Source organism: Sus scrofa, chromosome 13 (genome assembly GCF_000003025.6).
Source record: "Sus scrofa isolate TJ Tabasco breed Duroc chromosome 13, Sscrofa11.1, whole genome shotgun sequence".
Classification (NCBI taxonomy): domain Eukaryota; kingdom Metazoa; phylum Chordata; class Mammalia; order Artiodactyla; family Suidae; genus Sus; species Sus scrofa.
The window spans coordinates 63,906,125-63,918,149 of record NC_010455.5 but is presented as its reverse complement, the minus strand read 5'-3'; the positions used below and the strand labels follow the sequence as shown (position 1 = coordinate 63,918,149).

General features: G+C 35.7%; 1 protein-coding gene across 11 annotated transcripts in view; it reads right to left on the bottom strand.

The window, feature by feature from the left end:
- The window catches only part of GRM7 (glutamate metabotropic receptor 7), an 885,981-nt gene that overhangs the window by 285,833 nt on the left and 588,123 nt on the right, over nt 1–12,025 (bottom strand). For all 11 annotated transcript variants that reach the window (XR_002338088.1, XR_002338089.1, XR_002338090.1 and 8 more), the window contains one exon: nt 2,945–3,145. Coding sequence is in view for 7 of the 11 variants with exons in the window: in XM_021071050.1 (XP_020926709.1) it covers nt 2,945–3,145 (201 nt within the window). In the remaining 4 variants the exon portion in view is untranslated. The remainder of the gene's footprint in view (nt 1–2,944; nt 3,146–12,025) is intronic.

Sequence of the window (12,025 nt, the reverse complement as noted above, 5' to 3'; positions counted from 1 at the left end):
GGCCTAAGAAAGATCATGTATACCTATGGACCATATATATATAAAGCCCAGAAGCTGACCCCAGCATTTTAATTAAATTTATATGTGCTTTCCAGAAGGGAGACTTTGTTATACAATTTAGGAGATTCTGCAAGATCAGGAAGAAAGTACAAAAAGAAAATAATTTGCAGTTGAATTATTTTCTGCTTGTAGTCATAGTCATTCTTGTCTCCATCTTAACTCAGAAACTGTTGGTTCCAAGACTGGATGTCATTTCTCTTCACCCAGATACTAGGTGACCCCTAAATGATGGATACAATATTGTAGGTTTAAATGGATTATTATTTATAAGCAGAGAAGCAAGGAGATTTTTTAAAACCATAATATAATTATCTAAACCAGGAAATTAACATTGACATAATAAGATTTAAAACTAATCCACAAATTTTATTAACATTCTTCCACTGTCCCATTAACATCCTTTTTCTGGTTTAAGATCAATCACTCTTCCCACATTGCATTTAATGGTAAGGTCTCCTTAGTTTCCTCCATCAGTCTTTCTCATGTCCTGGACACTTCTGAAGAATACCAGGCAATTACGTTGTAAAGTGTCCTTCGATTTGGATGTCTGGTGCTTCTTTATGATTAGATGGAGGTTATATATTTTTGGCAATAGTACCTCAGAAGTGATGTCACAACCTTCCCAGGGTATCTTTTATCAAGAGGCAAGTGATGCTGTTAAGTTTCATTATCGGTGATGTTAACCTTGGTGACTTGGTTAAGTGCTGTCTTCCCAATTTTTCCACTTCAAAGCTGTCTTTTCCCCATTGTAATTGATATGTTCCATGATGAAGGATACTTTGAGGTTATGCAAATATCTTATTCATTGCCCTACTTTAGCCCCCTAATTTTAGCATCCGTCAAAGATCCTTGCCTAAAACAACGATTACTAAGGTCTTTGCAAAATGAAGTTTTGTATTTCCATCTTTGCATCATTCCATCATGCTGTCCCTTCTCCTACATTTATGTTTCCAATTATTTATTTATATGATTATGGCCTCATTGATATTTATTTTATTATATGAGTTTAATCCATTACAATTAGCCTGTGGGATCTTTTTAAGATGGTTCTTGTGCCCTTTCAACATGGCCCCATCACTTTTTGAGCATTTCTTACTTTGTGGCACAACATGGTTTCAAATTCATCTTCTACTTGCCCTGCTTTGGTCCTTGAATCAAGAGTTTCATTGGGAAGTCCTAGTTCTTTTTACTGGAGAACAGTGTTTATAAATAAGTTGTGGGTGCAGGTGCAGGTGCAGTCATTTCTACAAGGGTGGCATTGCTCCTAGGCCCTCTCCATGGACAGAACTAGGCAGTAGATATTTTTATTCATGCAAACATGTACATGCCCATTTCCATATCTCCTCATCTGCATGTGTTTGAAAAGCTATGAGCTCATGCTGGTATCTTCTATTCTAATCTAACACAATAAGATTTATTTCAGCTTTCTCCCATCCTTATTAGTAATTTCTTTCTCTAGCAATGAGATACCTGGCTCTTATTATCCACAATACCTATTACTAAATCTCTTAGTCCTCCTGTGTACATAAATAATCTTCAGAATTGTGAAAAAAACCCACACTAATTTACTAGCTATTGTACAATCTGTGTACAGTTATTTATGTCTCCAGTCTTATGGCATATAGAAAAATACTGTCTTCAAAAGTATTTGTATTCATTTATTTGTTCCCCCTTATACCCTTCAGTGTGGTTATGTTATTCATGTATAATACAGTTAGGTTTATTATCATCTGTGTTACATCTTGTCTTATAGCCATGTGATGGTTATTCTTTTAAATTGAGATATAATTGACATTCAAGATGGTTAATTTTATGCGGTCAGCTCCAACTGGGGATGCTGTGCTAGCTGGCTAAACTTTATTTCTGAGCTGGCTAAACATACAATGAGGATGTTTCTGGAAGAGATGAGCATTTGAATTGTTGAACCAAATAAAGCAGGTGGCCCTTCCCAGTGTGGGTAGTCATTGTCCAATCCCTGGAAGGCCTGAAGAGAACCAAAGGCAGAAGAAGGCCAACTCCACTCTCTCTTGAGTAGAGACAGCCATCTTCTCCTGTCCTTGGACAGTGGTGTGATGCTTCTAGTTCTCTGGCTTTCATGAATGCACCAGGACACATGCCACCAACCCTCCAATCCCCACGCCTTTGCACTTGGACTAAATCACACCACTGCTTCCCTGTTTCTTCAGTTTATAGATTGCAGATCCTGGGATGTGTTAGCATCCATAACTATGTCTGTTAATTCCTATCATAAATCTCCTATATTATATATATATATATATATATATCATACATATTTAAAATACATACATATATAATACAATTATATATGTATATTACAATTAATATTAATTTATTTAGGCTTGGTATATGAGACATTAAGATATTCTGAGTGAAGACTACACTACAGAGATAAAAGATATTATCTGAGAAGTGACATTTCTTATTTGTGATGTCTACCCTACTCACCCATTTTCCCAACCATCTCTAATAATTAAAAAGTTTTACACTTGGAGAAATAAGTTTGTAATCTGAGATGTAGTTGGTATGAAAAATTAGAATCATTCCTTCAGTTAACTTGAATACCTAGAACAAATGTTCCTCCCTTTTCCTCTTATCCCTTCCCATTTCTACTTACTTTCACAGAGGGAAAAATGGTAAAAAACAAAACAAAACAAAAAACAAACAAAAAAAAAAACCTTGATTTTAAGAAAAGGAGGGAAAATGACTCCAAAATATTTATTCATTTGTTCACTCACTACTCATTCATTCAGATCATGGATTCAGTCATGTGAAATGATTTAGTCCACACACTCAAGAGCAAACAGCAATCCAACTGCTTGAATTACGAAACACAGAATTCCAAAACAGGTGTTTAGAGACTCACCATTGAAATTCACGTTGCGGATATACTTCAACAATTTCTTGCCCCCAGCCTGCTCCATCTCTGGACAGACACCTCGGTAGTCAGCACAGAGATCCTTGTTCATGTGATGAAGTGCATGAGCCATTGCATATACAGCGTCAATCACGAACTGGACTTTTCCCTCTTGCTCATAGTTGGAATCTTTTCCAATTCTCTCCTGTCCTGCACATTACAATAAGAAAGACACACAAGATTGCTGTTGAGGTGAAGGACTAAATGGTCATTTACTTTCAACTGTGCTTAAAGAAAACAATGCTTTGAGAAGAACAACATTGTCAGCCGCATATCCACATTTCAATACCACATTCATTTGCATTGCTAGTTTTTGGTATTTCACTTTGGAACACATTACACTTAATTTCTGATGTCTAAATTTTTAGACAAATTTCAGAAGCAGCATTCCTAAGGATCACAATAACAGCCTTTGGAATAAGCCACCACAGTGTTCAAAACATAGAGGTCCCATAGAATCAAAGGGTTCTGGGATTAGAAGTTGGGCTGCCACATTCAAATGTGCAAAGCTTACTCATTCTGGAAAGGTGATGGGCCAAAAGAAAATGATAGAAAACAAACTATTTATCATTCCTGACTACATTGCCTTCTTCTATATACCTACTCTACTTCCTGTGTTGCTTGTCTCAATTATAGATGTCACCTGCAATTCAAATGCTCAGGCTATAAACTCTGAAGTCATTTTTTTATTCTTTCCTGTCTCTACCCCTACACTCCCATATGCATTTAACTCATGAATAATCAACACCTCTGAAAGAGTGAACGGTTTTGATCATACTATCCATACCCTATGTATGCTTTTCTCATCTCCCAGCAGGACGCAATGCTAGCTGTCTCTTTTCATCAAGTCATCCTTCCTTGTTCATATTTCCAAACCACAGAGCTAATCACCTCATGCCTCATGCTCAGAATTCTTCAATGGCTCTCTACTTCCTACAAAATGAAATCCAAATCCTCTCCCCTGACAATGGAAGGGATACATTATTTTGTTCTTATCTGCCTAAAAACAATGAGAACTGATGGTGATTAAGTGCCCTCCAGTGTGTTGGAGACTTTATATACATTATTTTTTTATTATATCCTCTCTTTGCGAGTTAAATGTTATTAATCCTCATTATACAGATGGGAAAACTGAGCCTTCGAGAAATTAAATCAACTTCCCGAGGTCACGGACAGGTAGAGCAATGAGGATAGCTCGTGTGGCTCATGTTTGTCAGAACCCAAAACCAATATTTCTCTCATTTTGCTGGCTCTATCTTAGCCTTCTCCTACAATTATTTTTTTTTCTTTGCTCCAGACATATTCACATGGTAGATATACTTCAACAACTTCTTGCCCCCAGCTTGCTCCTTCCCTAGGAAGACACCTCAGTAGTCAGCTCCAGACAAGTGTGGCTATTTTTTCATGACTATGTCACTAACTCTAACGTTACCTTTGCTCATGCTCTGTGATTTGCCAGGAATATCCCTCCTTGCTTTTGTCCATCATAACTTAATTCTCTCTCCATGGCACAATCCAATGTTTACGTACAATTAGCCTTTCAGTCACAATGAAAGGTATTCAGAAAGTATTTCAAATCTTTATTATAAAATTAATAAAAACACTGTATGTTAATTCTTTGTCAGTTGGTCTCCCAGACTTACCTTTTCTTAATTTTTTTGCTTTCCTTATATCCCAGCACTGAACACCAGCATTTAGTTTCTAGTAGATTCTAAACAGTACTTCTATTAAATTATTCATTCATTAAGTACATGATAATACCAGGAACTCTTTTTAGACCTCTTGTCCCTCTGTGACAAATAATTATCTACAGATTGAATTTCAATTTTGCAGCAATATTCCTGAAATTGTTTTCTAGGACACATGTGTATAGGGAAGAAACAATAGGTATGGTACAAACCCAGTCTTTTCTCTGTAAAACAAAGGGTTCCTGACAGCTACTGTGTTAGACATTATTAGATTTCTGCACTGAGAAGACTGCTTCAGAGTACTTAATACAGCCTAAATTCCCAAGAAGGAAGTTCAGAATTTCCCCAAATTACGTGAATTTTTACTTTTCCTTTTCAAGGCACATATTAATATCTCAAATGGCAGAGGGTTCTGCGTTTATCTGTATCTCATTTAAATTCCAATCAACCTCATGCTCACTTGTCCTCAATGGGTCTAGGCCTTTTCAGTGTGTGCCGAGCAAGATTCATTTTTGGAAAGAGATAAAATTCATCATGAATCCATCTTGCCACAACCAATTCAAATTCTGGACTATGGGGATCTTATTTCTATTGACATTTTTATACCTCTACCTCACTTTGTTCATGAGGAAAATCCTGGTTCTTAATGACAGCATTGTAACTATTCCTTTGTTTTATTTCATAATATACAGATAACCCTCTTAGAACAATAACTGTGTCTAACTAACAGTCTAAAAACATAATATAATGAACAGCCTTAGGCAAAAAATGTTTTTTAATTCTTTTCTGAATATTTTGGTGATTTATTCTGAGAAACAGGATTGCTTTATGACAGAGTAAATTCATGTGCATTTTGCTAAATATTGGCAAATTCCCCTCTACTGGGTTTGTACCATTTTGCTCTCCCATCAGCAAAAACAGTGAAAATATTCATTTCCCAATCACCTCAACAACCAAGTATGTCCTCAAATGTGCATTTATGTCAAACAGATATGCAAGAGATGCTAGCATGGTGTATTTTTATTTTCATTTTTCTTAGTATAGCAGAGGTTGAACATCTTTGCTTATAGTTAAAAGTTATTGTATTTCTTTTCCACAAAATGTTTTTATAAAAATAATTGGTCATTTTCTTCTCTATTATTAACAGTGTTTTGTTACTAAAGCATATTAATTATCTGAGATTAAGTTGCATTTATTTTTTCCGAGTTTGTAATTTATCTTTTACTTACTTTAGGTCTTTTCCAAGTAAAATTATATTAGCTTAAACATTGTTCTTCTTAAAAAATTATCAATTTTTTTTTCTTATTGCTCTGGATTTTCAATCATGGTTGGAAAAAATTCCCCTATTCCCAGAGTACAGAATATGCCATCCATGTGTTCTTTTATAAAATTTTATTCTTTTAAATTTAGTCATATTGTCCATGTAGAATATATTCTGATATGCAGTAAGAAGAATCAAAAAAATTTATCTTTTTCTGTATAGCTATCCAGTTTTTATAACATACACAAGTTCATCTCTTCTCACTGGTTTGAAGTGCTTCCTTTACTATATAACAAGTTGTCATGTGTAATTAGATCTATTTCTGGATTTTGAAATTTGTTTCACTGTTTGGCTTGTCTATTCATGGGCCAACACTACAGTTTCAGTTATGAAGTCTTTTTTTTTTTTTTTGTCTTTTGTCTTTTTAGGGCTGCACCCACAGCATATGGAGGTTCCCAGGCTAGGGGTCTAAACCGATCCGTTGCTGCGGGCGTATGCCAAAGCCACAGCAATGCCAGATCTGAGCTGCATCTGCAACCTGCACCACAGCTCATAGCAACGCTAGAACCTTAACCCACTGAGTGAGGCCAGGGATCGAACCCACAACCTCCTGGTTCCTAGTTGGATTCGTTTCTGCTGCACCATGATGGGAACTCCATGAAGTCTTTATATCATATCTTAATATCTGTCAGAGTTAGTCCATCTCTCACCTGACCGATTTTTTTTTTCCCACTGTACAGCAAGGGGATCAAGTTATCCTTACATGTATACATTACATTTTTTTTCCCACCCTTTGTTCTGTTGCAACATGAGTATCTAGACATAGTTCTCAATGCTACTCAGCAGGATCTCCTTGTAAATCTATTCTAAGTTGTGTCTGATAAGCCAAAGCTCCTGATCCTTCCCACTCCCTCCCTCTCCCATCAGGCAGCCACAAGTCTTTTCTCCAAGTCTGTGATTTTCTTTACTGAGGAGATGTTCATTTGTGCTGGATATTAGATTCCAGTTATAAGTGATATCATATGGTATTTGTCTTTGTCTTTCTGGCTCATTTCACTCAGGATGAGATTCTCTAGTCCCATCCATGTTGCTGCAAATGGCATTATGTTGTTCTTTTTTATGGCTGAGTAGTATTCCATTGTGTATATATACCACCTCTTCCAAATCCAATCATCTGTTGATGGACATTTGGGTTGTTTCCTTGTCCTGGCTATTGTGAATAGTGCTGCAATGAATACGTGGGTGCATGTGTCTCTTTTAAGTAGAGTTTTGTCCAGATATATGCCCAAGAGTGGGATTGGGGGGTCATATGGAAGTTCTATGTATAAATTTCTAAGGCATCTCCAAACGGTTCTCCATAGTGGCTGTACCAGTTTACATTCCCACCAACAGTGCAGGAGGGTTCCCTTTTCTCCACAACCCCTCCAACACTTGTTATTTGTGGACCTATTAATGATGGCCATTCTGACTGGTGTAAGGTGGTATCTCATGGTAGTTTTGATTTGCATTTCTCTTATAATCAATGATGTTGAGCATTTTTTCATGTGTTTGCTGGCCATCTGTATATTTTCCTTGGAGAACAGTCTATTCAGGTCTTTTGCCCATTTTTCCACTGATTGATTGGCTTTTTTGCTGTTGGGTTGTATAAGTTGTTTACATATTCTAGAGATTAAGCTCTTGTCGGTTGCATCGTTTGAAACTATTTTCTCCCATTCTGAAAGTTGTCTTTTTGTTTTCTTTTGGGTTTCCTTTGCTGTGCAGAAGCTTTTCAGTTTGATTAGGTCCCATGGGTTTATTTTTGCTCTTATTTCTATTGCTTTGGGAGACTGACCTAAGAAAATATTCATGATGTTGATGTCAGAGAGTGTTTTGCCTATGTTTTCTTCTAGGAGTTTTCAAATATTCTGGATATTTTTGTTTATTAGAAATTCTATTTGTATCCTGGTTATATTCGTTTACTCAAGTGTGCTTTATTAACTACTTATCTATCTCAAGAAAATAAAATGAATTTGATATTACATTTATTGGGTTTATATTGTGTTTATAAACTTTGCTGGAACAGATATCTCTACAAAGGTGAGAATTTCCATTTGCTCACACCTACTTTTGCTTCCTAAATTTTTCTCACATGGATTTTGTGGAAAGTTAGTTTATTATTTTACTTAGTTTTGCTTTTGTAAATACGGTTTTCTCTGCTAAGTATTTCCACTGGTATTTGGTTGCATCCATAAAAGCTATTATTTGTTTTGTTCTGGTTGTTTTATTATTTTTCAACTTCCTATCATGTTTTTTTTTTTTTTTTTTTTTTGCTTTTTAGTGCCTATGGCATATGGAAGTTCCTAGGCTAGGGGTTGAATCCGGGTTACAGCTGCAGTAATGTGGGATCTGAGCTGTGCCTGTGACCCACACACAGCTCGCGGCAATGCCAGATCCTTAACCCATTGAGCACAGCCAGGGATCAAACCCACATCCTCATGGATGCCAGTCAGGTTTGTCACCACTGAGCCATGATGGGAACTCCAGATGAATAATTTTAAACACAGAACAAAGTTAAAAGAACTTTATAGTGAACTCACCAACTAGATTCTTATATTAATATTTTACCATACTTATTTTATAAAAGCAATTCATTTTCTAATATTAATTTTATAACCTACTACTTTACAAATTTCTCTTATTTTTATGGTACTTAAAAAGGCAATCTTGAAGGCATTATGACCACTATAAAATATATATTATGAATCAGGTTCAGACTAGCAATTCAGGAGAGCAATATCTACACTGCATTCATAAAGACATTCATATCAGAAAAATAATTTGCAGTATTTTAAATAATTAAATGTTTTATTGTATGTGAAACGTTATAGGCTTTAACCCTCTCTTGAAGAGTCAGAGGTATGTTGTCTTATTAAAGGCTGTGAGTAATGGAGTTACATTTGTCTTTGGGGCTACCAGGACATGAAAAATGTAGACTTTTATTAAGAAAATCACAACTGGCAAGTTCATTAACAACGACAACCACAGAAGGTTAACTTTACTGCATCTTCTGTGTCAGTAGCAACTGTGTTCCAAGTTCAGGGTCTCTGATTTCTCACCTCCCATCCAGCCCTCCTCCCCTCATTGAACTCTGGTTCTCTCCAGGTGTAGGCAGCCACCAAAGAGTGAGGGCTTCTGGATCTCTCCCAAGTTAATCCTTATTTCTCTAAGCCAATACAATTTCCTCAGCAAGGGCATATTTAGTAATAGTCATGGGTTATAACTCTAGACAATGAGATGTAAGAAAAGAGTTTATTGGGAGAGCATATTTCTCCTTAAGAGAGATACATTCAATTGTATCATAAATATTATGCACCCCTAACACACACACACCTTGCAATCACTCTAGTCACTTTAGTCATTGGTCCTGAGGCAAACACAGGAAATCAACAACAGCAGTACAAAAATGTGGTAGGAATAAGAAAATACAATTGAGCCATGAGTTAGCGAAGCCTAAAATTACTCTACACTATTTTTTCCAAGTGACATATTCAACAACTTATCCGCTTAACTAAAACTTGATACTCAATGTTTTCCAAGTTTATTTTAAAACTACAGTTTTTATTCATGCACCTTTGTGTAACACCTCAAGGGACTAGCATGAACACCCCCCAAAAAAATAAGTGCCCCAAAAATCTACTTTCAGGAAATATTTTTAACAATGTAGATGAAAATAGAAAAAAAAGGAAGCACTTTCAATCAATTCTCAGTTAACAGCTGATTTTTTCAAACTCTCTAAATAACTGAGTTGTCATATTCTTTGCTTGAATGAATTTCATCCCTTTCATCATGTTTCCTAGGAAAGGGTCTGAAGTTTAGATGAAATGAAGAGAAATCTGAAATATTAATTATTTTTTCACTTCTCCAGCAGGCAAAGAAGGCTTCCTTTTAAAATCTCCTGATTTTCTGCTGCACTGTTATTTTTTTCCCAAAGTGTCCAATATTTATCTACAAAATGCACATTCTTTTAAGCTTCTGTTGAGTAAATTGTCAGTTTACTACACAAGAATAATCTACAAACTCTCTCATGACCAGAATTTCTAGTGTCCATTCAGCTGAGCATTTCTCTCTTTTGCCCATTTTAACATCTGTTTTCTCAGAATATATTTCTTACTTGAAACAAATGAGCAAACTATTAGGGAGGGGGAAAAAAGGCAGAGGAAATGCAAGATATGATGTATTTGAAATTATTAACAGAAACAATCCCATTGCAATGGGAAACCCAAGAGAAAGAGGGCATAGGCAGGAAACACACCAAAGATATTTGCTAACACCAACTGAAAAACCTACCAGAAAGGTTTTGCCAATTTGAACAACTGGCCCAATGTTTACCATATGTTTCTAAGGCAGTGATAAATTGTGATTTTGTTTTCGACTTCAATTATTAATTGCAATTCTTAGCATTGGAAAAGACCTCTCTGAATTTATGCATGTTTATGCTGACTGTGCTTTAAAATTTTGCTTTATATAGTTACATTTCTTTGAATGTCACTCTGGATTCAATTAAAATAAAAATTCAAATAAAAATTTCTTGAGGCTAAAGTCCTGAGTAGTACTGTGTATAATTAACTAAAATACCACAGCTTGACTATATTGCAAATGATAAATACTCTGATAAATATAGGAAAATAATACATCACTTTTTGAACATAGACTTCGGGTGTATTTTGGTCATGCACAAACTGCTAGATTCTGGGTAAAGAGGATGTACAGAAAGCAGGATATCCCAGAGCACTGGGAAATGTTGCAGGATTCTAAAAATGCTACAGATACTTAGCAAATCTTATTAAAAAGTTATTGAAGTCCCTTTCAGCATTTAAAAGTAAATAAATAAATAGCTCAATTGCCTATATAATTTTTTTTCCCTGCATGGGTATACATTTTTCTGTATAAGATGAATGTTAACAGCAGAAAAATTTTCAGTTTTATATAAATGTTCTTTGTTTTGTTGTTGTTGTTTGTTTTATTTTATTTTACAATGACCCTATTCATAGAATCTCAGAGTAAAAACACATGGCAAGAAATAGCAGAAGCAAAGTCAGAAGTTCTGGATTGATACCAAAAGCCTTCACTGTTGCTGTGCCTGTGTTTGGAGGCGAGGCTCCATAAGAGTTGAATGAAATGAGCAGCTTGTGAAAAGAATGTTGGGGTTCCTGGTCATAGCGCTACCTGCAGCCTGTGATTCCTGTTTTCTTCTTGAGCACTAGACTCTGTGCTAAGCACTTTTCAAGGTTTCATGTTTAACCCTCACAACACTTTCTTGGATAATATACTATTATGTCTTCTATTTGTCAACCACTCCCTGCTTCTCTGTTACTTCACTACACCTTATAGACCATTTACTAAATGGTTCTGTCCATATCTGCACATGGAAAAGCAATTAATCTGGAGTCTTCCCCTTTGATTCTTTTAATTTTCAACCTTACTTTAGTGCCACAAATAATCTTAAACTTCATGCTAGCCATGATCTTTACAGCCTCTTACCCCTGAGAATGTTTTGCTTTGAGTTTCTTACAGAGAAGAAATGGATGGTTTTGACAACCACCATCATATTCTTCCCTGATCTCTCTGTAAGTGGGAAAGTCAATGCCCAGAAAAATCACCAAAAGTCTGGCAGAGGAACAACAACAACAACAAAACAAAAAATGCTAAATGATCTTCCAACTTTGATGACCAAAATGTGCAATTAAATAATTAATATCAATATTTTGCAGTGGACACACTGAGTACTCTGTTAAAGATTTAAAAAGGAATCCAGCAAAAGACAAAAACAATGTCTAGCCATAAACCCTCATTTCTAACTACTTTCCATGCAGGATACCTCTTGGAGAATGACTTAATTGTCACTTACAACTGAATTTTTTTTTTCTGAAATTCCATTTTCTACTTCCAGATAAGTGCAAGAAAAGATCTATGCAGTGAGAAACCTGTGGGGTAGGTTTAGATTTACTACAATGCATAATGGGTGCCAGAGTAGAAGAAAGGAATGTCTCAGTGCCAAGTTTCACACATCCAAATGTGTGGAAGGTGTTTTGAGAGACTAAA